This window comes from Perca flavescens, chromosome 19 (assembly GCF_004354835.1).
Source record: "Perca flavescens isolate YP-PL-M2 chromosome 19, PFLA_1.0, whole genome shotgun sequence".
Taxonomy (NCBI): Eukaryota; Metazoa; Chordata; class Actinopteri; order Perciformes; family Percidae; genus Perca; species Perca flavescens.
Window position 1 is genome coordinate 4,983,536 of NC_041349.1, and position 23,798 is coordinate 5,007,333.

Consider the following 23,798-nt stretch of genomic DNA (forward strand, 5'->3'; position numbering starts at 1 on the left):
TTATTATGAAGGATTTCATTGGACGTTGTAAGATTTATTGTGGCAGATTCTTCTCTGTGTGCAGCAGAGCAGCTCAGCTGAGTTCAGAGAGATGTAAACTTTTAACTTTAAAATAAAAACGTGAGGACTAGTTCTCTGGAGTCTAAAGCTGAGAAACATTGTGTCTGACCTCAGCTGACCCAACTGACGGCTCAATACAGCAGCCTGATGCCATACTGTACACTATGACTAACAAAGGCCACACTCACTCACAGCCAGAAACAGGAAACTAAACCAAGAACAACATCCACGTTCTGTCTTAAAGCAACCAGACAGTCAGTGTTTGAATCCTGATCAGATTGGAGTCCAAGCTGAAATAGTTTAATTTAACACTTGGAATTTTAAGTGGTTAACCATCTAGTTACGGGAAAAGATAAGCAGTGTTTATTAGTGACCTGCTGCTCAGAGAAAGAGACGGTCAAGAGTTGTTCAAGACCTGCTGCACCTGACAGATATTTAATACATTTTGTTAATGTTTGACTCACTGCACACCAGGGGCAATTTAATGTTTTTTTTTTTTTTTGTGGGATGGCACAAATATACAGTACCAGTGTAGAATATTAGCAGTTAAAGTTATATTTGTGGACGTTTGTGCTCCTGAACACATTTAAAATATTAATATAACACACACAAACAATATGAGGTTGGATATTTGGAGAGGCTTTATTTGTGTTCAAAGAAAGAAAAGTGCACAACTATGAATAAATAAAAGTAAAAACTTGAGGATCCAAAAGTAGCTAAATATGTACTAAAATATGATAAAAGAGCAAAACAGTTTAAAGTGCATTAAGGTATTTGAATGTTAAAACTGAGTCATCAACTTCCATCATGTCTCTGATCATTAATATTTCATCCATTGATTCATATTAAATAATTATCAGCTGATTTCAAAGAACATCACTTTGGTATAGTTCACATTTCATAACATTTCCTTTTGGAAACATCATGTAAATCTACTTAGTAGATAATAAATCCAGTGTAAGGTCTTATTTAGAGACAGACTCGTCCTATATGTCCCCCTGAGATATTCTGAGCTGCATCAGATGATTTTATAACTACAATAACAACAATATTCACAAATAATCAACTCCTCAGTTTAAAAGAGCAGAAAACTAAAATGCTAAAGTGATATATCAGCCCTGAGTACATTATTATTACATTTGCTCATTTAATGGAGCATGAAGTACTTCTGTGTATTGCTGCTGAGTTCATGTCGTCTGAACCTTATTCTGCTGTTAAAGAACATTTTAATAACTTGTGGTTTACTTTTATCTGAGCACATTTTCAGTGATGACAACAGAACTGTTGGTGCATCCACAGGACACAAGCCTTCGGTGATTGCACATTCCCCCTCTCTCTCTCTCCTTTCATGTCTTCGGCTGTCTTATACAAATAAAGGCCTAAAGTGCCCAGAAAATTATCTTTAAAAATTAAAAAAATAAAACATGATGGGCTATTCTGAAGATCTCATTATCTTCACTCCAGTTTCATGCGCGCGAAACAATCTTCTGAACATAGTCATATTGAGTCTTAATTAGCTTTGTTTGCAACGTATTTGAATGTAACGGACATTCATTAATATCAAAAATTTACACGGTAAAGTTTTAAGTCACGTAACTTTTCTTTTTGTTTGAAGCAACAGTTATTTTACTCAAGTAAAACATTCTAGATCTCTAGATGTAAAAGGTCAAGGTAGACTTCATCGAAGCCTCCCCTGGGAGCATCAGAGCTCCAGATAACACAGATCCCAGACTCAGATACACCCAACCCCCCACCACCACCACGATGAGGTGGAGATTCACAGAGGGGAGAAACAGAGCCAACACCAGATCTGCACATGATCTCAGTTCTCCTCAGTTTTTAGAGGAGCTAAACAGTGTCCTGCCTCAACATCAGCAGCAGGTTGTCCTGGTCTCTTGTTCTTATTTCTTTTATACATCAGGACACCAACCACTGCAACAACTACAGGAAGCAGAACACCTGCTGCCAGTCCACCGTATCGACCTACAGGAGAGGAGTTTCCATCCTCAGGGACATCATTCATTGAGTTTCCACTGTCCAGACCTGAAGATAATAAAACATATGAGTCAGTAAATGTGTAGATAGAGGAGCAGCTTTCATCCTCTCTGATGTTAGAAACTGCAGCTACAACCTGATACTCAGAAAAACTCACTGAGAGAGACTCACTCACCTGCTGGCTCTGGAACCTGCAGACGGATGGTCCTGATGGTTCGGATTGGGTCACTGTCTCTCTTTTTACGTCTTGGACCATCTGCTTTAACTCCACACTTGTATGTCCCGATATCGATGCTGCTCACATTCTTCAGAATTAAAGACACGTTCCCGTCCTTCAGCTCTCTGTCCACCAGCTCCACCCTGTCCTTAAAGGATGGATGCTGGTCGTCTGTATACAAGAATCCATCACTGTATAAGAGGACGGTATCTGGCTCCAGGTCAGGTCTGGTCCATTGTACAACTCTGATGGAGGAATCATTAGACTGACATGGCAGAATGACATCATCTCCAGGGTGCACTGGTAACACAATCAGGTCTGAAAAACAATAACAAACATTAATAAACCATAAAAAGTAATTCCCTTTCAAAAGGACTCCATCAGGTCTAACACTACAGAAGGGAAGTTCACTAATCAGTCAGAACGTGTATGCGACAAATAAAGTACCTTTACCTTTTACCTTTAGAACTGCAGAGATATCACAGGACTTAATTCTCACAAGGTCAACATCCACCCCCACCGGAGGAGAAAACATCTCTCTCTTTCCTCCTCTTTATTCCATCTGCTAGCAAACAACAGAAACATGTCTAAAAGCTGCTGTGGGGTGATATGAACTACCAACTATGTAAAGAACCCAGAACTTAAGTCTTTAGGGGTTGCAGACCCATAAAATGGAAAGATTAGCTGTTAAAATGCTGATGTTAATAACCAGACTGTAGGTGATCCGTAATCTGAACAGATTTAGTAATCTAAACGTCACTATCAGACAAACAGGCAACTAAAATCTCTCCAATTCAAAAACTATAAAGATAATGTAAAACATCATCATGTTGTGTCGATTCTGAACCAACCAGCTGTTAGATCAGCTGAGAGCCAGACGTTTCCCAGCATGCCCCTGGGTCTTGCAGTCGGTGGAAAGCAACTGCGTTAGCTGACTGTCAAACCTGCTGCCGCCTTGATCTGGTGAGGTTACGTCAGAGTCAGGATCAAGTCGGACACAAATCTACCCGTCTTGCATTGGGCGGCGATCAATTCTGCCCAGACCAGGCTCATCTCGAACGAGCCTCATAATTTAGCCACAGCACTGCACAGACCAAAAGATGTCACACCCCCCCCTCCCCCCCTCCCCGGCTGTTAGCCTCCCTCCCTACCTCTCTCTCTCTAGCCTGCTCCTTTCAACAGTTTCATTCAAATATGTTATACTTATATACAAATACATACAAGTAATACATGTGAAATACGTTGGACCAGAAGCTTTGGATGAAATTACTGTTGTATTGGTGTCCATGTGGGATGGAACACTTAGTGGCATGACATTCATTCATTCATTCATCCAGGTTTACATTTGAACTATTCCATGTAAAACAATTATATGTAGTCAAATATTATTTACTTTATACATGTGTCCAGTCTTATCAAAAACACTGATCTTGACTGTAAATAAAAGAGATGATCATAATGATCATAATAATCCTTTATCTGTTTTAAACACCTTCACATTTTCTTTCAACAAGATGACATCACTGAATATTCAAAAACAGTTGTATTTCAAAAACAAGTCTATTCACAATCAAAGCTGATATTTACCAGAAGCTGCTTCAGTCAGAAGGAACAACAGGAGTAGAAATGGAGCCATGAGATCTGACAGAGAGGTGATCTGCAGTAGTCTTTCTCTGTTCTCTCGTCACTTTTACTACAAGACACACTATATAGTTTGGGTGTCGGAGCTAAGTCCCAAGAAAGTGCACGGAGGTTATTAGCTTTGAGCCTTTTTATACCACACGCTCTACCCACTACAATGACCACGCCCAGACAGGCTACATGAATCCGTACAGAGGTAATTTCCCTTCTCAACAGAGCTCTAACTGAAGCAAAGGCCTACTGGAGCACCTTGCACAACCTTGCACAATAGGTTTCTCTACATCCTATCATTACTAGTGAAACAGTTGTACATTTTTTACTCCCAAACTTGCACATTTAAGTTTATCTATATCTATTGAAACAGTTGTACATTTTATTTCCAAATTGTCTATATTTTAAGTATTGCTTGTGTAGTATTCAATTATTATTTAATGTATACTCTGTATGTGTGCTGTGTGTCTGATATTTTGCTGCTGCAACACCGTTATTTCCCATTTTATTTGGGATCAATAAAAAAATCTATCTATCTATCTATCTATCTATCTATCTATCTATCTATCTATCTATCTATCTGTACCACCCTCTAGGTGGGAATGGCACAACAGAGGCTCTATTTCCAAAGGAAGCTAAAACTCGCTCACCTCCCTCTCCACCTGTCAGTGATAGAGAGCATTTACTAACCTATTGCTGCAATGTGTGGTTCTCCAGCTGCACAGAAAAGAACAGCAAGGACCTGCAGCGGGTGGTTAGGGGCGGCTGAGCGCGTCATTGGAGCAGCATTGCCTTCACTCACAGACAATCATGGTAGACTGTAGAAGAAAGCCAGTTTTATCTTCAAGGACATTACACACCCTGGTCACTCTCTGTTCTCTCCACTGCCCTCTGGTAGGAGATGCAGGTCCATCAAGTCCAAATCAAACAGGTTAAAGAACAACTTCTATCCAATAGCTGTCAACTCCATAACACCAAATGGCCACTGAAAAAGATAACTGCTATTACACCAGGGACTGTTCTGTTTGTGTGTGGTGTCTGTCTGCACTGTATGCACTTATCATCTACCCTAATTTTTAATGCAACTTTTTAACTTATATCTATTTATGTATTTTATCCTGGTATGACTGTTTGTGTTTTTAATGATGTGTTATGCCATCAATGCGGAGCTGCTAAACTGCATTTCGTTGTCTGTAAAGCAATGAGAAATCAACTATTCTATTCTATTCTCTACAACACTGCATACTGTAAAGACACTCTTCTATTCCTTCATATAAATAATCATTACAGTGATTTACTTTTGCAATAAAAAAGAGAATACCAAAAACTGCAATAATACAACATGGCTCTTGTATATGGGATGTTTTGGTTCAGGAGCTTTAGTTTAATACCTTTTCATACTCCAAGTCATTCTGCTGTTTGAAGAAAAACTGTGACTATAAAGATATGAAGCTGTAAGAGTTCAGTTACAGCAGCCATCTTTACTGATCAGACAAACACACACACAGAGCACTGACTGACCTCAGTCTACTTTATTAACTCTTTCATCTCTGCACCGTCACACTATTTATACTCTTGTTAGGTTACAGAAACACTTTGACTTGTTTGTTGGTCATTGTTATATTATGCATTCATTATATAGGTAGCTATATTTGGTTCATGATAGTTACATGTGTATGTAGATCTCTCTGTGTTCAGCTTTATGTCTGATTCTGTCTTCCTGTAAACACATTTGGATGGTGAAGGCAAGTTGGTCCCGCCTTACTCTGCTTCTGATTGGCTTATCCTGGTATTCTCACCCTAACCCTAACCAATCTCCCATTGTGGCTGTAAGCCCAGATACTGAGTCTGGTCTTCATTATCCATATATGGCATCAGGCTGCAGCAGGTTGCAGCTAGTTATTAGCTGAGTCAGCTGAGGGAAGACCCAGAGTGTGTGCAGCTTTAGACTCCTTTTTTATTTCAAGGTTTAAAGTTTCTTAATATAATTTATCACAGAATGCACTTATAGAGAGCAATTTTAATTATTATTGAATGGTTTCTTGCATATTTGTAATATTATGGACACAGTATTACAATAAAATATATTGGATGATAAATACAATTAATATAATAATAATAATCACATTGGACTCCAACCATCTATATTTATTAATTATTAAGTGGTCTACAGGACACATTAAATCTAGAATAACTTATCTTTATCGAAAAATAATTTAAAACAAGATTCTTCCGCTATTCACTCAAATTAAAAAGTACTAGCATTATTCATAATGTATGCTTCAGATGTGTTTATTGCCTGATGTGTTATAATGTGTGGATCATTGTGTATCCTTAGACATTGTGAAAGGATTAATATTTATAATAGTATCTATGATGTGCTTGCAGGTGAAGGAACAAGCCGAGCATACACTGACACTATTCTACAGCCTAAGGACAACTGAAATAGATCCTAAATTGCATGAGTCTGCCCAGACAGCACCTAAAGACCCTGCTGACCCCCAGCCTCTGAGACTCTGAGAGTCCTGACATCACGTTGTCGGCGAACTCGTTCAGCTCTGTTTCCGCTTTGTCATCCAATCAAATCGAAGCATTGACGTCAACGTCAATTTGCGCACGACACGTTGGCTGCGGCTAGTATACCCCACGTGTTAGTCAGCAGAGGGCCTTATCAGGTAACAGGATACTTTACATTTCCAAAAAGAGAAGATGGGAGACTTTGCCATCCCCACCACTTACAGACAATTAGTGAATGGAGAGAAAATCAAGAGAAGCTAGCTGGTTTATTCCAAGAACAAAAATAGTTCACAGATAGATCACAAGATTCAAATGCTCACTGTGAACAAATAAATCTCTCTGGAACGATGCACAGAAAGCAAAAATGTGTGTCATTCTGCAGTTTGAAGAACAGCTGTGACTATAAAGTAGATGAAGCAGTAAGAGTTCAGTTAGAGCAGCAGAGGAAGTAGCAGCCATCTTTACTGATCAGACAAACACACACACACACAGAGCACTGACTGTTTCCACCATCAACGTTATTAACTCTTTCATCTCTGCACCACTCACACTATTTGTAGTTCGACTTGTTTGTTGGACATTGTTACTTTTTATATATGCAGCTATTTTTGGTTCATGTGTTTAATCTCTCTGTTCAGCTTTATGTCTTCCTGTAGATTGTGTAACATTGAGATTCTGACCTATGATGTAAAAAGAATCCACAAGCAGTGACTCACTCTGCTGTATTTGTAAAACCCTTCAAATTAACAACATGTCGCTGTGACCATCATGACTTCAGTCTCTTCTTCGCTCCCTATCTTGACTTTTAGGTCAGCAGGGTTTAGATGGTTTAGAATTTTATAGACATCAGTTCAGCAGCTATCTTTATGGTTCACAGCTGAATGTGAAATGTTTTACAGTCAGGAAAAACTAAATGTCAGTGTGAGGAATAACCTTACCTGGTTAATTGGTATGGTAACCAGATAATCCTTTGTTGTTTATTCCCAAAACCTGAGTTTAACATGCAGACATGGCATGTGTGCATTCTGAAATGAAACAGAAAGAAAAATGCTTTTTAATACAACTTAAATCCAAACATAATGAATGTGACATAAAACGTAGCTATTTCTTTTTCACAGATTGTCCTATCAGGGAGAATAATAAGAATATACACAGTAATATACACCATAACTACATTATCAGTAACCTACATTAGATAATAACACGGCAACTCTGTCTATAAAATATTTAGACATCAAACATTAAACCAAAATACACATCATAGCTTACATCATGTTTGTCCTCATTGATGCCCACATCCGGGGGGTTAAACACTGTCCAAATTCTTCTTTCTGGACAGGATTCACCGTGGCGATAAGCTGTTCCTTTTTTTCTCTCGAGTCAGGAACAGAGAGTGTGTGAAATATGTGTTAGTCATCAGCTTTGTAAACCGTCCACACCCCTCCCCTCCCTTTCCCCGCCAAGCTGAAAGCCATGATTCTGGTTTTTCTAGGTGTGTACGCAGAGGGGTTAGTGAGGTATTGCTGAAAAAAAACACTTCAGACTTTCATTTCCTACTTTAATGGCTATTTAGTCTTTGTTTTCTTCTTCTTCTTTTGTGTAGATATGTGACGTTGGAGTTCTACCTAGTAAGACTATTGTTGCAGATATCTAGAATGTTGATTCTGGATGGGAATCAGTGATATGTTCATTTTATATGTTCATTGTTTATTAGAGGGCAGTTCTCCGTGTGAAGTTGGAAGTTTGGGTTACACTTTACTTGAAGGTATCTACATAAGAGTGACATGACACTGTCATAAACATTATAAACAAGTCATAAACGTTTATGACATAATGCTTCTTTTAGTAAGAGTCATTCGGTTTTTGTCATGACAAGCTAGGGTTAGGGTTAGGGTTAGAGTTCATGTGTTCATGACTGTGTCATGTCACTCTTATGTAGATACCTTTGAGTATAGTGTTACCGACGTTTGTATGCATTTTAGCTGAAAGCTGCACAGATGTTTGAAAGAAAGTTAGATAGAGATAGATAGATAGAAACTTTATTCATCCCAAAGGAAATTTCAGAGCCTGGAGGTGAAGAGTTATCAGGAACATCCAGCAGTCCAGCAGAGGACCACTTGGACCTGGGAGAGGTTCAGATCTGTCCACTGTGTTCGGGAAGCCAACATGTGTTGATTACAGTATTGTTGCTCACAGGTTTATTATATTAGTGTGCTTTAATTTAACCCAGGTTGGATACTCCTGTTCTTGTGTATTTTGTTCAGACTTCAAATTAAAGTATAAAAAGTAAAGTCACAGACAAAGTGGCCCTCATGTGGGTTATCTGGGTCTCTTGGTTCTGGTTGCTATGGCTGCAGACACCATGCTTCTGCCACAGCGAGCTCTCCTGTACCTCAGGGTCCTGTACCTGCATCCAGAGGGCAGGATGGGGAAATGGCTGTGTGTGTGTGTGTGTGTGTGTGTGTGTGTGTGTGTGTGTGTGTGTGTGTGTGTGTGTGTGTGTGTGTGTGTGTGTGTGTGTGTGTGTGTGTTGCCCTGTGCTATTGAGGTTGTGATGCGTGTGATGGGCTTGAAATTGGGATCTGAGAGTGTGGGTGGGGGGGAAGATTTATTTTGTAGTATGAGTATTGGCCCGGTTTGTGCCAGAAAGCATGTTGGAGAAACAGTAGGAAGAGTAGAGCAGGTTGGGCTAGACTATACTCTGATACGCAACAGTAGGAGATCAGCTGGTGGTCTGCAAGGCAACAAGATCAATACACTATACATGAGTTCAGTTCAACAAGTTATTTTATCTGAATAATACAAAACATGTCATTTCACATTCAGGTTCTTCTGGGAAGGACACAGCCATGACGCTGAACTGACTTCTAACAACAACAAGACAAATAAACACGCACACATTCAGACACACCTATGTCTCCAGTTGTGATAAAGAAATAAAGATGATCTGAGAGCTGATTCCATCTGTGTTTAATCCAAAGGATACAGAGAGAGAGAGAAGAGGAGACTGAGGTCATGAAGGTCACTACTGCATGTTTGTCATGTTACACACAGAGCACTTCACAGGAAGAGAGAGAGCTGAACACACAGATCCCAACATCTAAGTATTAGGAAGCAAAAAGAGGCTCACATATTAAGATATATAAAAAGTAACAATGACCAACAAACATACAATGTGCCTATACAAGTCAAAGTGTTTCTGTAGCTTAACAAGAGTATAAATAGTGTGACGGTGCAGAGAGGGAAGAGTCAATAACGTTGATTGTGGAAACAGTCAGTGCTCTGTGTGTGTGTGTGTGTGTGTGTGTGTGTGTGTGTGTGTCTGATCAGTAAAGATGGCTGCTTCTTCCTCTGCTGCTCTAACTGAACTCTTACTGCCTTATCTACTTTATAGTCAGTTCTTCTTCAAACTGCAGAAAGACTTGGAGTGAAAGCCCCTGAACTTAAACACTATTGGTTATGTTTTCTGTTAATCATTCCAGTGAGATTAGTTATGAAACTCCTTTCACAGTTCAGCGTTGTGGAACTTGGCTCGCAGCCAGAAAACGCCCTAAAGCAACACTAAACTAGGAACAACAGGTTTTTTTTTTTGTTAAAGCAACCAGGTTAGATCTAAGTTCAAGCTAAAATAAATACTTTCCCCCCTGCATTTGGAATTTAAATCACTCGGTCCTGTTATCATGTTCCAAGGAGAGGACATGCAGTGTTTATCAGAGAGAGGAGGAGACTATCATGCTGCTGCTGCTGCTGCTGCTGCTCAGAGACAGGTCTGGTCTGACTGGTGATGACTAAAGTCAGGGTAAACTGTCAAATGGTGTTCTACCCTAAAACACATTGGTCAGGTTTTTATTATGAAGGATTATATATTTGACGTTGGGAGATTTATTTGTGGCAGACTCATCTCTGTGTCAGCAGAGCAGCTCAGCTGATGAGTTCAGACAGATATCATTTGAAATAAAAACACAAGAGGACTAGTTCTCCTGAGTTTAAAGCTCCACACACTCTGGGTCTTCCCTCAGCTTTCCTTAGTGAGGGCCTGCTGCTGCAGCCTGATGCCATATAAGGGAAATAAAGACCAGACTCAGGGACTGGGGTGGCCTGGAACAGGAAACTAAACTGAGAACAATATCACGTGTTTCTCTTAAAGCGACAACAATTGTCAATGTTTGAATCTCCTCATCAGATCTGAGTTCAAGATGAAATACTTTGACTTAACACTTGGAATTTTAAACAGTTTAATCATTGAATCCCAGGGAAAAGACAGGCAGTGTTTATCAGTGAGAATTATTTATTTGTTTGAAATAAAAGTGTTTTTTAGTGTGCTTTATCAGCCTGCTCTTGTGTTCTCCCTGTTTTAACATACAAACTTTGGTAACACTTTACATGAAGGTATCTACATAAGAGTGACATGACACAGTCATGAACACATGAACTCTAACCCTAACCCTAACTTGTCATGACAAAAACAGAATGACACTAAAAGAAGCATGATGTCATAAACGTTGACTTGTTTATAATGTTTATGACAGTGTCAGTCTTATGTAGATACCTTCAAGTAAAGTGTAACCCAAACTTCCAACTTCACACGGAGAACTGCCCTCTAATAAACAATGAACATATAAAATGAACATATCACTGATTCCCATCCAGAATCAACATTCTAGATATCTGCAATAATAGTCTTACTAGGTAGAACTCCAACGTCACATATCTATTCAAAAGAAGAAGAAGAAAACAAACACTAAATAGCATTAAAGTAGGAAATGAAAGGCTGAAGTTTTTTTTTTTTTCAGCAATCCCTCACTGTGCGCTCTGAGTACACACCTAAACCTCTCAAGGTTAAGATAAGAGATCATGCCTTTAAGCCAGGCGGGGAAAGGGAGGGGGGAGGGGTGTGGACGGTTAGTACACCAAGCTGATGACTAGACCGCACAGACTCTCTTCCTGAGTCGAGAGAAAGGGAACAGTTTGTCGTCACGGGGAAATCCTACCAAAAGACAAGAATTTGGACCGTCTTTAACCTCCCTGCTGTGGGCATGAATCAGGACAAACATGATGTAAGCTAAGAGTTGTTGTTTGGTTAAATGATTGATGTCTAAATACTTTGTAGACAGAGTTACCAATCACAGACACACACACACACACACACACACTGCATGCTTTTAAAATAGCTGCATTCATTAAGATATATATATATATATATATATATATATATATATATATATATATATATATATATATATATATATATAGTATAAGTAGTGACGGTGCAGAGAGGAAAGAGTTAATAAAGTAGACTGAGGTCAGTCAGTGCTCTGTGTGTGTGTGTGTGTGTGTGTGTGTGTGTGTGTGTGTGTCTGATCAGTAAAGATGGCTGCTGCTTCCTCTGCTGCTCTAACTGAACTCTTACTGCTTTATCTTCTTTAGAAGTACTTCTTAATTGAGTATCTCAGCCTTATACTGCTAATAAGCAAAATGACAACATGATTACCATAATGTTATGTTTATTTATAGCAAACTAACTGAGCCGCTAGTGTCTGACGGTCTGACCTTTACTGCGGAGCTGAGTTTCACGAAGTGGTGATCACATTTTAGTAGCGGTGGAAAGTTCATGTGTGGTTTTGTTTCTTCTTCTTTTTGGGCGGGGGTGACAAGATAATATAGGGCAGAGTAAACAACAAAAAAACTAAAACTGCACCGGCTATTCAAGCTTACTGCAGGTTAAAAAAAAAATCATTTTTATGAGCCATTGTGGGCTCTCTCATTACTCACTCTTACTTTGGAGCGGATGAGATAAGTGCGACACCTATTGGATTCTGCATACCGGTCCGGTTTTTGGCTTAAAATCAAACTTGTTTGAACATTTTTATACTGGCAAAATGTGTGGTTGTTAGTTTCTTGTAAAAATTCAGTCTGTTCTCATCCTTATGTCCATAATTTCATCAATCAAGTAGCCCCAAATTGTAATAATATCAATAATTAAACAACTTTAAACAACATTGCGGTATCAACAGTGATTAAACGTTGCGTCACGATTGATTCACCTTTCAAAATGTATGTTGTTTCATCCGTAAATAAACGTTGGAATGCTGGCTGGGTTGTGGATGTGACAGAAAATATGAAAAAGCATAATATGGCCACTTTAACAACCTGCAGCAGAAACCTAAAAAAATAAGATCAGATAGAATGAATTCATTGGAGCAGCTTTTGGACTTTGACACAGTTCATTTTTCATAACTAACTTTCTCTAGTGAAGGTCCTGATTCAGGACTATTTATCTGATAACCTCTAAATTATTGATCTGATATGAATGAAAGTCAACATGACCTAATCAGCTGATGGTTGTACTAGAGATGATGTCACACTGTGTGTGTGCTGTGGCAACTACAAAATCTGTTACCTGCAGAACTAAAGACATTCCTATCTGAATGTAGTGGGTAAAATGCCCTCAGACCTTAAGTGTGTGAGTTCTTAAAAACTCTTTACTGCTGGGCTCTGTATCATCTGTAGTACTGTAAATATAGTTGTTTTAAATCTCTTGATATTTTCATTTCCTGCATGTTGGCTGAGCAGTTTTTTTCGAGCCTGTATTTGAACGCCTCACTGTGCCCCTCCAGTGTCAAGTGATTTACAGTTTCTTTGAAAATCACGATACACTGGAGGAGTGGGGCCCTCCCCCTCCCTCCTCCCTCTGGGCAGAGGAGGCGACTACCGTCTACATGTAGTTTAAGCTCTTGCAGCTGTCTGGGCAGGTTCTGGTGACGGAGAGGAATAGCGCTCATTAGCAGTCTGCTGCCATGGCTGCATTAACATCAGCACCACATGTGGCTTTCTTCATGTTATTTTGGATATTTACTCTGGCTGCAGGTGAGCTGTGTGTGTGTGTGTGTGTGTTTGTGTGTGTGTGTGTGCGTGTGTGTGCGCGCGTGTATGTGTAGTGGAATAATGGCGTTACATTTTATTTATGTAGGCCTACGTACAGTACAGGCCAAAGGTTTGGACACACCTTCTCATTCAATGCGTTTCCTTTTTATTTTCATGACTATTTACATTGTAGATTCTCACTGAAGGCATCAAAACTATGAATGAACACAAATGAAATTATGTCCTTAACAAAAAAGTGTGAAATAACTGAAAACATGTCTTATATTTTAGATTCTTCAAAGTAGCCACCCTTTGCTTTTTTATTAATAAGGGAAATAATTCCACTAATGAACCCTGACAAAGCACACCTGTGAAGGTAAAACCATTTCAGGTGACTACCTCATGAAGCTCATTGAGAGAACACCAAGGGTTTGCAGAGTTATCAAAAAAAGCAAAGGGTGGCTACTTTGAAGAATCTAAAATATAAGACATGTTTTCAGTTATTTCACACTTTTTTGTTAAGTACATAATTCCATATGTGTTCATTCATAGTTTTGATGCCTTCAGTGAGAATCTACAATGTAAATAGTCATGAAAATAAAAAGGTAACGCATTGAATGAGAAGGTGTGTCCAAACTTTTGGCCTGTACTGTATATGTGTGTTTTATGCTGTTTTTGTCTTTGTGAAGCACCTTCGCGCAGAATTGTTTGCTTTTATAAATAAAAATTAAACAAATAACACAATATTGAAATATGCTTTAGCCTAATAGCAAAAACTAAGATTTTGCAGTTTGGATATTTAAATAATTTGTTGCTCTTTAAATGTGATCTAGTACGGCGTCAGACGAGGAGGTTCTCATAGCTCCAGGCGTGGTTGAGGTGTGTGTGATGCATGGTATGATGGCCGCGACCATTTTATATCTATGGCCGCGACTGTTTGTTCAAAATAACAATGGCGAACGTGATAGACAGATCATCCAATCGCATGTTAGTCATTTTTTTAAATTACCTTTTCCAAAGAGTCTCTTTGTAAGACACCCTATGGCGTGTCTTACTTATTTTAAATGTACGTTTCCTTATAACCTTGTTATTCTATCTATGGTTGAACCATGTAGACATTTCTTTTATCATGAGCCCAATGAGCTCCTTCATCTCATAGGAGGAAATCACGGGGGGGTCGGGTGGTCAGGATCTACTCCATCATCATTAACATTGCTTGTGTGTCTGCTTTGGCTGACACACATTTGTCCCAAATAGTACATCTTCCTGTATTATCTGCAGGTGAAAAGTTGCACCACACCACCCTCCGTTTCCTTTCTGCCATTCTCTGCCTTTCTTTTCTCCACTTTTCTCTGCAGTTTTTTTTCTGTTATGTTTGCTACGTTAGTGGTAGGCTCTGTCACAAAGGTTTACTGTGACACAGGACAAGTTCACGGCTGTTTTGACACAAACAATATACAAAAGCACTGAATATGTTTGGAAGTGAGGCAGCTACCCACTTTTTGTGTAATGTCATTTTATTATGGATACTTTTCAAAGGAGTTGATGCAAAATGAGTAGCTTGTAAGTATCGAAGTGCTGATACCACCGTATTCCCCCTGGGATTATTAAAGTATTTCTGATTATGATTATGATCGGCCCATCCCTCACCTATACACAGAAGTCTGTGCGTCAGTAAGTAGGCTGACAAGGTGGTTTTACTCCTAACATCTGATGACGTTATTCTTTTCTCTAATCCAGATGATGCTGAGTTGTTAATAAATTAGTCATGACAAAAAAGTGATGTATTGTTCCACAAGTCTGCTAGATTAGCAGTCATAAAGTTACTTAGCTTGTTTGGTAGCTTGATGGATAGTTAGTTAGCTAGCTTGCTAATTCCACTCAGCGTGCTTTCATACTCCATACTGGTTATAGAAAATGAGCTGAGCAAAGTGTCACTGGCCACAGCGTTCAGTTCTCAGTTCACCATCATCTGTATTAGAGAGAAGAATCACTTCAGGGTTAGACGGAGCGTTGTGATTGGCTGAACCGAACCACAGCAGAGTAATGACTCTGATACCAGATGAAGTGAAGCGAAGCAGAAAGCATCTTCGGTATAAACTGAACCTGAGTTGATCATAAATCATAAAACTAGTTTTTACTAGAACTTTGGTGTTGATAACAACAGCCCTTTGACTTTGGCACATTTTACTTTTCATATTTAGAACAATTTATCTGATGAGCTTAAATTATTATTATTATTATTATTATTATTATTATTATTATTATTATTATTATTATTATTATTATTATTATTATTATATGAATGTAAATAACTCCTGTATTACTGACTTTTGCTTCCTGCTTTTCTCTGGATTTTTTTTATATGTTTAGACCATCACGAGGTAACAGTGAAGGCTGGAGAGGACGTCTCTCTTCAGTGTCAGGGTCCCAGAGGTGCTCAGATTGAAATGTTGGAGTGGAGCAGAGTTGAGCTGAAGCCAGATGGTGAAATCTTCCGGTTCGTACACAACCAGTCAACTACGGACAGCCAGCACCCCTCATACCGGGGTCGAGTGACCCTGAGTGACCCGGAGATGAAGGATGGAGACGTTTCTGTTGTTCTGAAGAACGTCAGAGTCAGCGACACCGGAACATACCAGTGTCGAGTTGGAATGAGGGGGGTAGAAGAACCTAAAGTCTACAGCAGCATCCAGCTAAATATCTCAGTCTCAGGTGAGTTTGTAGAGTTGAGTCTCTGTTAAACTAATGGAATATCTATTTTTAAACATTATGTCCTTGAGAGGGCAAATGTACAAAGAGATGCATAACTACTTGTACGTCTATTTGTTTTCAACATAAACTTGCCTTTTTAAAGACCTGACACACAGAGCCGACGGTCAGGAACTAGTGGCGACGAGGGCCTCTCGTCGCCTTTGTGTTATTGCGAGTGGATAGTGTCATTCAAAGGATACCCAGGAGAAGGAGGAGGAGCAGGCTACCCTCCCCGTCGGATGTTTCTTACAATTCCCATAAAAATGTACGCCTACTAAAGACGTCTAAACTTAGTACGTCACCTTACAAACATGTGAAACACACGTCTTCACTATCTAAAGACGTCTAAACTAAGAACGTCATCAGTGTGAATTTTCCCCTAACTTTATTGATAAATAGAGTACAGTACATATATCGTTTAGATTCACATTTTGTAAGTGTTCTTTTGCTTACTTTGGTGCTTATGTGTTACTAATTAATGTTTGGCTAATAATATATCATGCTTATAAAAAAGTATTAAAATGCTTAACACTCGGAATGTTTGTTCAGAATGTCTCTATGGCAACAAGAGACAGATGCTGCCAGCTTTAGCCGTCCGAACAACAATCCTAAATAAAATAGCAAACAACAATCATCAACTGTCTTATGCCTTAGGACCATAACGAAGGTATAGTCACAAGATGTATGATCAAAATCATATAAAATAACAGCTTATATAGCTGGGGAGCTTGCTAGCCTTAGTGACAGTTGCGTCTACTTGTTACCCAAAATTAACCTCAATTCACTAAAAAAATACAAACAAATCAACTATTAAGGGTATTCTCCTAACGTTAAAACAAATATGACGGTGCTTGAGTCACATTTACAGAATAAATAAGTCAGTGATTTGGCTGGTCTGCATAGCTTTGCTGGGGTTATTGCCAACTAGATAAATAACAGAGAGCCAGCCCACACAGTGAGATTGTGGTTGGTTGAGCCTTTGAGTCAAATCAGATTTTTTTTTTTTTTTTTTTAATTGGGGATATCTGCAAAGATACTTCATGAATAAAGAACTTATATTTCAGAAACTGCTTTTTGGCCATGCAAGTGTAAACACAAGGGAATTTGAGTCTGGCTTTGTGTTGCTTTCAACAGAGAAACAGACATAACGTTACGGCTAAAAACAAAGATGAACAAGGTAACATTAAACATGAACGTTTGACTACTATGTACAGATATTGTTGTATATAATAACGTGTATACATACATATACACATACGTACATAAAGTTACATGTAAACAGATCTATGAAGCTTATAAACAGTAAGGCAAATGATCCAATAGATGGTGCCAATGTTCGATCAATGTTAGCGTTGCAATGCATTCTTCCAACAGTGAAGTCACATAAACTGATGATGTACTACAATTTAATATATCGTATTATTTGTATACTGTCAGTGCTTTTAGAGCAACGTTCATAATGGGGAAAGGGCCTGGAACATGTATATGTACATATAGGCCTACTGTATATTGATTGACTTGAATTGACTTGACGGCGCCTAGGTGTGGTGGCGTACTCATCAACTACGATGTACACAGGCGACGATGTAGTCTATCCACACATTAGAGTCACACGACAGTCTCCTTCGGGAGGTTCTGCACCTGCGAGAGAGGAAATAACTCTCCATACCAGCAGGCGGGCGTACTCTATCTACATACATCCATGTTTCGTCCGCGTTTGCTCTCAGAAGCAGAACTGAACAGAGCGTACGGTCCCTCTGCTTCACTCCTTGCCAGGAAGACAGCAGTAACAGGAGATTTATTTATTTCATGTTTATTTGAATAGTGACAGATGCTTAGACATAGTGTAATGGAAGTTTTTCTTGTCAGCAGCAGGGTTTTGATATCAATGATACGAGATGAAACGAATAAAAGACGTTTTGAGAATTAAACCAAAGTCTGGTCTTTGAGTATTTATTATATTTTGCAAAATATAGAGAAACACAATTTCATAGTTACACGCAGCACTCGTGAAAATGTCTTCCTAAAGCTAGTCTAAACATCACACACATTATATACTCTAGAACTCCGTTAAAGCCATCCTTCTCAACTTACCTTTAGCTGCTGATCATTTGGGTAAACACCATAAACAGTCAAAATTTGTTTACAGCCCCCCTTTTCTGCTACTGTTCCTGACCATAGTCTAAACACCTGCTCTTAGTAGGAGACAGAAACAGTCACAGTTCAAAATAGTCGCATTCCTTTCTTCACCTTATCTGTTAAAATAAACACTGATAAGAACTGCAGCTTGAAAAAGAAAATAACTCTTAACAGGCTGAAAGTTCATGGTTGCCATCTGTTCCCCTCTGGTGCCTACGAGTCTACACTGAGGAAGCTAAATCTTGTGGAGTTATAAAACAATCATTAAGACAATAATGTTTAAAAAATAAAATTTGCCATCACAATAGACATTTGTGCAACAAATCTTCAATGTACAGCATCACAGTATTTATAGCTATTGCTAATTTCCAATTACAAATTGTTAAAATAAATATACTTTAAACAAGAAGTTATATATACTGTATCTTGTTGTACATTTCCCATTTTGTGCTCACAAAAATATTTATTACAATCGTTCGAACCTGTTTGTTTTCAGAAGGAACATTCAAACGTCATTTTTAACCAGCTTTGACCAGTTTTGACAGCTCTGTGTGTTGGATTGATCAGATGAGATGAAAAATGAAAGGAGCCTTGAGTGTGCCTGTCCCAGTCGTTTGTTTTTTCTCACTCTCAGGAAGTCTCTCGTTAGATGAAGTGTGCAGCTCTTTTATTTCTGATTCAGGATCAGGTTTAACCTGCGTAGGTGTACAGCGTGCGTCCCTGCCTCTTAAGAGCGTACGCCACACCCATGGCGCTCACCACCTTGGCGATCTAAATGAAATAACACCTATCTGAAGTACCATTCATGATATGTTGCCAAGTTGTGGGAAGTGTCATAGCTTAAACTGTATGTTTCTTTCATTCGTCCAAGCCAGGAGGGACGAATGAAACAAAACACACGTCTGACTACTGCTTAAATAACTCCCAAACGGTTTCGTTCAGAGCTGAAAATGCAACTGTACTTGACAGAGGACAGATGTAGGTTGCTGGTGACAAAATATTAGCTTTCAGTGTTTTACGATGTCTTTTGTAAATGACGTTTAATTAAAAACTTTTTCATTCGTCCCGGTTCCCCCCCTACGCCACACCCACGGCGCTCACCGTCTTCCTCTTAGCGTGCTCAGTGTAAGCTGACGGCATCACGACTCCCGTTCTCCAGGAACACCTTCACCCCGGGTCTCCTCATAGATCAGACCGGAGACGCACTCTGCTGTGGCGGTTTTGGTGGAGTTGGTGACTTTACGGTGTCTTTTAACGTTACTGTGGCATTGCTCCATGATTCCCCAAACTACGGAGAGGCCCGAGGCCCAAATCACAAAACGCACATGTGTTAATTGCTCTTCAAAAAAAAAAATTGTCATTTAATCACATCACAGACTTATAAACTGTTGACATTGTGGGAATGAATTCCTTTTGTTTTCTGATTAGTGAACGTCTCCATCACTCCTGCAGTGTCACACCTGTGGAGGCCTTTTGAAATAACAAGACTTTTTATTATTTATTATTATTATATTGTTATTGTTTTTTTATTGTTTTTCAGAAGAGATTGTGGTGCACCTTGGCGAAAAGGCCACTCTGCCATGTGAGGCTGCTAATTCCAACATCAGAGCTGTAGAGTGGAGCAGACCTGACCTGAAGCCAGATATTGTCCTCTTATACAATTATACATCCCTGGATCCAGTCCACCAGCATCCATCCTTTAAGGACAGGGTGGAGCTGGTGGACAGAGATCTGAAGGACGGAGACGTGTCTTTAATTCTGAAGAATGTGAACATCGACGACGCTGGAACATACGAGTGTCGAGTTACATCAGTTGGTTCAAGACGTAAAAAGAGAGCCATCATGGACTCTGAGCCAATCAGAATCATCCGTCTGCAGGTTACAGAGCCAGCAGGTGAGTGAGTCTCTCTCAGTGAGTGTTTCTGAGTATCAGGTTGTAGCTGCAGTTTCTAACATCAGAGAGGATGAAAGCTGCTCCTCTATCACACATTTACTAGGGATGGCACGGTTCACAAGGGTCACAGTTAGGGCTGTCCCAAACGATTATTTTTTTGATTAGTCGACTAATCTAACGACTAATTTTTCAATGTGCGATTATTTTCCCATTGCTCAATTATTAACAATTTACACAAAACAAATTTCAGGAAGGTTCAAATCTCTATTTATTGAAATTGTTTACCACTGCACTGTTCAAGTAAAATGAATTTGTAGTGCAACCTGAAGCCAGATGTAGGCTATCAATCCAACCACAAAATAAAGTCACCTTCAGGAGGAATACAAAAATAAAAAACTTAAAGAGTAGTGTATGAGAGATTAACCTGTTTTTGCTTTTTTAACAGTAGGTAAAATAATGAATAAGCTCTTCTTTAACATCCAAGCTCTTCTTCCTTTAATTTAACTTTAATTATTTGTATCTACAGGCTGGTTAAGCACTGTAGGGAGGAGAAGTTGGACAGTTATTTGTCTCGTTCCAGTGATTGGCACATCTGGGTGATGGCGTCAGATATGCGTTATCATGTTAGATGTATTTCCACTCACATACCCAACAACTGCTGAACAACGCCGACACACAGTCCTCGTCTTATCCACCACTCTCTCGCCTGTAGCCTACTACTGGAACTGACCCGAAGACCGAAGTTTTCGAGGGGCCGCGTGAGACAAGAAGGCATGACACAGGAGGCTCCAGACTGCAGCCATAGAGTCTCGAAGTTCTCCCAAACTTGCAATCTTAAAGAGGCCGGCGGGGAACTCTTGTGGGTCGCCACCACTCGTCCTTTCGTGCTGCTATCTGACTCGCTCACTGGACCGTGGACCTGACAAAAAACTGCATGTAGGCGGAGGAGCTCGGCTAGCTTCAGAGCTAAGGCAGGGCTACAGATCAGGTGTCCCTAGAACCCTCATATCCAGCAGTAGTTCCGCATTACATTAATTAATTTGCACGCAAGTTTGATTTATTTATTCTATTTAGTGACGCATCAACGCACATTATTTCTGTTGACGCATTTATGTAATTGATGACGTTGACTACGTCGACGTATCGTCCCAGCCCTAGTCACGGTTTTCGGTTATGTACGGTTCTTGTTGTTATTTTTTTCTTTTAATCTTTCACACTCCAGAAATAGACTTCAGCATATGGTATATAAAAATGTTCCCACACACCAGACTTATATGATGCTGGTGCATCCTCCAACTCCGAGCAGCCTTCCTTATCTCTTCCACTTGACATTTCTACACGTGACGTGACCTGCAGCACTCCGCACTCCACTTGAGGGGCGCTCGGCTCGCCGCCTCTCAAAATCTGACGAAAATCTTTTAAACTGACCTTTGCCGATCAAAAAAACAGACAGATTCAGCAACTGCATGGCCTATTTCTCGCTCAAAATGTTTTCAGAAACACGTTTCAGAACGAGACGCCATTAGAATCGGTTTTGAAATTCGGGAGCAGCCAGACCCACGTGTCGCGTTCGTCCAATCAGCTGCCATGTGTTGCGTTCGTCACGCTCGTAATTTCCCGTACGTGTTTTAACAAAGGTGTCGAAAGTGAGATCTACGGCAGTAAGAGGTTAGTGACCATTAACAGTGAACTGACGAAGCGTGCGACCAACACACGCTCCGAACCGAGACAAGAGAACCGAGACAAGAGAACCGAGCGGTTCGGATGTTTTTTCATGAACTGTACAACCTAACATTTACTGACTCATGTGTTTTTTCCTCTTAAGGTTCTCATGGATATGGTGGATTGGTAGCAGGTGCACTGCTTTTTGTAGCTGTAGCTGTTGCTGCAGTGGTTGGTGTCCGGATGTATAAAAGACGTCGGGACAACAGACCAGGACCACCTGATGCTGCTGAAACAGGAGACACTTCAACTCCTCTCACAACTCATAGAGCTGCTCAGTAAAACCCACGTACTTTTTTTCAAGTAAAAAATATTCTTTTACTAAAAAGACATTTTACTCAGGTACAAGTAATGTTGCTTTAAAGCAAAGGATAGGTGACGTAACTTAAAGTACTTTTACTTTCAATACATTTTCCTCAAAATTAAAATGACTCACTTAGTGTTCTTGCAAATGGTGCTCAGATAAAAGATAAGTCATTAAAATGTTCTTTAAGAGCAGAATGAAGCAGCCAACACCGAGATGTTCAGACAATATAAACTCAGCAGTAATACACAGAAATTCTTTTGCTACAAAACAGAATGTACTAGCAATGTACTCAGCATTTATCTATCACTGAAAGCTTTAAACAGGAAATGATGTTTCTTTAGTTATAGTAAATATCAGCAGACAGAGCACTCCCCAAATATCTTCTAATCCGGTGTAGAGAGCTCTTCATCATGTCATCTGTCTGTGTGTTTGATCAGGTCATGTTACGCTCATTTAGGATTTTAGTTTTCTGCTCGGCCTTATAAAGGTTCATGGCTTCTGCTTGGAATAATATACTTACAGCTAATGATATGAAATCAAATTAACTAAGGAGTTGATGACATTGTGAATATTGTTGTTATTGTAATTATAAAATCATCTGATGCAGCTCAGAATATCTCAGGGAAACATAGAGGACAAGTCTGTCTCTAAATAAGACCTTACACTGGATTTATTATCTACTAAGTAGAAATACATGATGTTTGCAAAAGGAAATGTTATGAAATGATAATTATTTAAAAGTGACGATCTTTGAAAGCAGTTGATAATTATTTAATATGAATGGATGAAATAATAATGATCTGAGACATGATGGAAGTTGATAACTCAGTTTTAACATTCAGATACCTTAATGCACTTTAAACTGTTAAATAAATAATTTATTTTGGATTCTCAAGTTTTTACTTTTATATATTCTGTGTTTTTTGTTGTTTTTTATGAACACAAATAAAGCAGTTTAAAATATCCAACCTGGTATTGTGTGTGTTATATTAATATTGTAAATGTGTAGAGGAGGATCAGAGACTGGGGGGAGGATGTGATCCTGAGAGACTAAGATCTGAATCTGACACCTGTGTCCAACATCTCCAGGATTTCAGGAACACTCTAACTTGTTTCATGCTTCTCTCAGTCAGAAGTAAGAAGCATGGAACACAATACGTTTAACTGCTGCTCAGCTCTCCAAACTGTCCTTTAAAAACCAATCTGGGTATGTTTTGTGAGTTATGGACCAGGATGTGTTATTATAGGGTTAGATGCAGTAAGTTGTGTTCCTCTACTCTACTCCACAAGTGAATTTGAGCCTGCTGAACCTGTTGACCGGTGCAGGTGAGAAACACAAAGACATTGAGGACTGGACACCACCGGATGCGGTGTCTTTGTGTTTCTCACATGAAGTTCGGTTCAGTCACTTAATTATCCCAGATAGGAAAACTGATCTACAGTCAGGAGCACAAGATAAAAATCTTGAACCTGCAGCTCATCATCATTTTCCTCTTTAAGGTCTTTGTTATAAACAGGGATCTCCCATTACAGTTTTTTCTTTGATAACACCCAAGAGTTAATAATAATAGAAAAGATGATTTAATATAATTTATTCTGTGATTGTTACAGTGCAAAGGACGAATAAACATGTAATCAACAACTGAAGAACTGATCATTTAGGTTTCTAAAGTCAAACAGCTTGTAATGATTATTTA

At 39.2% G+C, this 23,798-nt stretch overlaps 3 protein-coding genes across 7 annotated transcripts in view; 2 read left to right on the forward strand and 1 right to left on the reverse strand.

Annotated features, from left to right (window-relative positions):
• The window catches only part of LOC114574062 (low affinity immunoglobulin gamma Fc region receptor II-like), a 392,591-nt gene that overhangs the window by 95,748 nt on the left and 273,045 nt on the right, over positions 1-23,798 (forward strand). The window lies entirely within an intron of this gene.
• Positions 1,837-7,727, reverse strand: LOC114574107 (uncharacterized). 4 transcript variants are annotated; one of them, XR_003695028.1, is made up of 4 exons: positions 7,691-7,727; positions 7,360-7,446; positions 2,231-2,590; positions 1,837-2,103 (listed from the first exon to the last, which is right to left on the reverse strand). XR_003695028.1 is itself a non-coding variant. In XM_028606432.1 (3 exons), exons 1-3 carry the CDS (start codon positions 3,906-3,908, stop codon positions 1,883-1,885), a joined length of 630 nt encoding a protein of 209 aa, XP_028462233.1. In that variant the 5' UTR covers positions 3,909-4,334; the 3' UTR covers positions 1,837-1,882. The 4 variants fall into 4 exon arrangements, 2 of the variants coding, with proteins under 2 accessions (XP_028462233.1, XP_028462232.1); XR_003695029.1 differs by lacking the exons at positions 7,360-7,446; positions 7,691-7,727 and adding an exon at positions 2,733-3,428; XM_028606432.1 differs by lacking the exons at positions 7,360-7,446; positions 7,691-7,727 and adding an exon at positions 3,860-4,334.
• Positions 11,339-23,066, forward strand: LOC114574079 (coxsackievirus and adenovirus receptor-like). 2 transcript variants are annotated; one of them, XM_028606393.1, is made up of 4 exons: positions 11,339-11,478; positions 15,659-16,000; positions 19,719-20,072; positions 21,898-23,066. In XM_028606393.1, exons 2-4 carry the CDS (start codon positions 15,736-15,738, stop codon positions 22,074-22,076), a joined length of 798 nt encoding a protein of 265 aa, XP_028462194.1. In that variant the 5' UTR covers positions 11,339-11,478; positions 15,659-15,735; the 3' UTR covers positions 22,077-23,066. The 2 variants fall into 2 exon arrangements, with proteins under 2 accessions (XP_028462194.1, XP_028462193.1); XM_028606392.1 differs by lacking the exon at positions 11,339-11,478 and adding an exon at positions 13,139-13,288.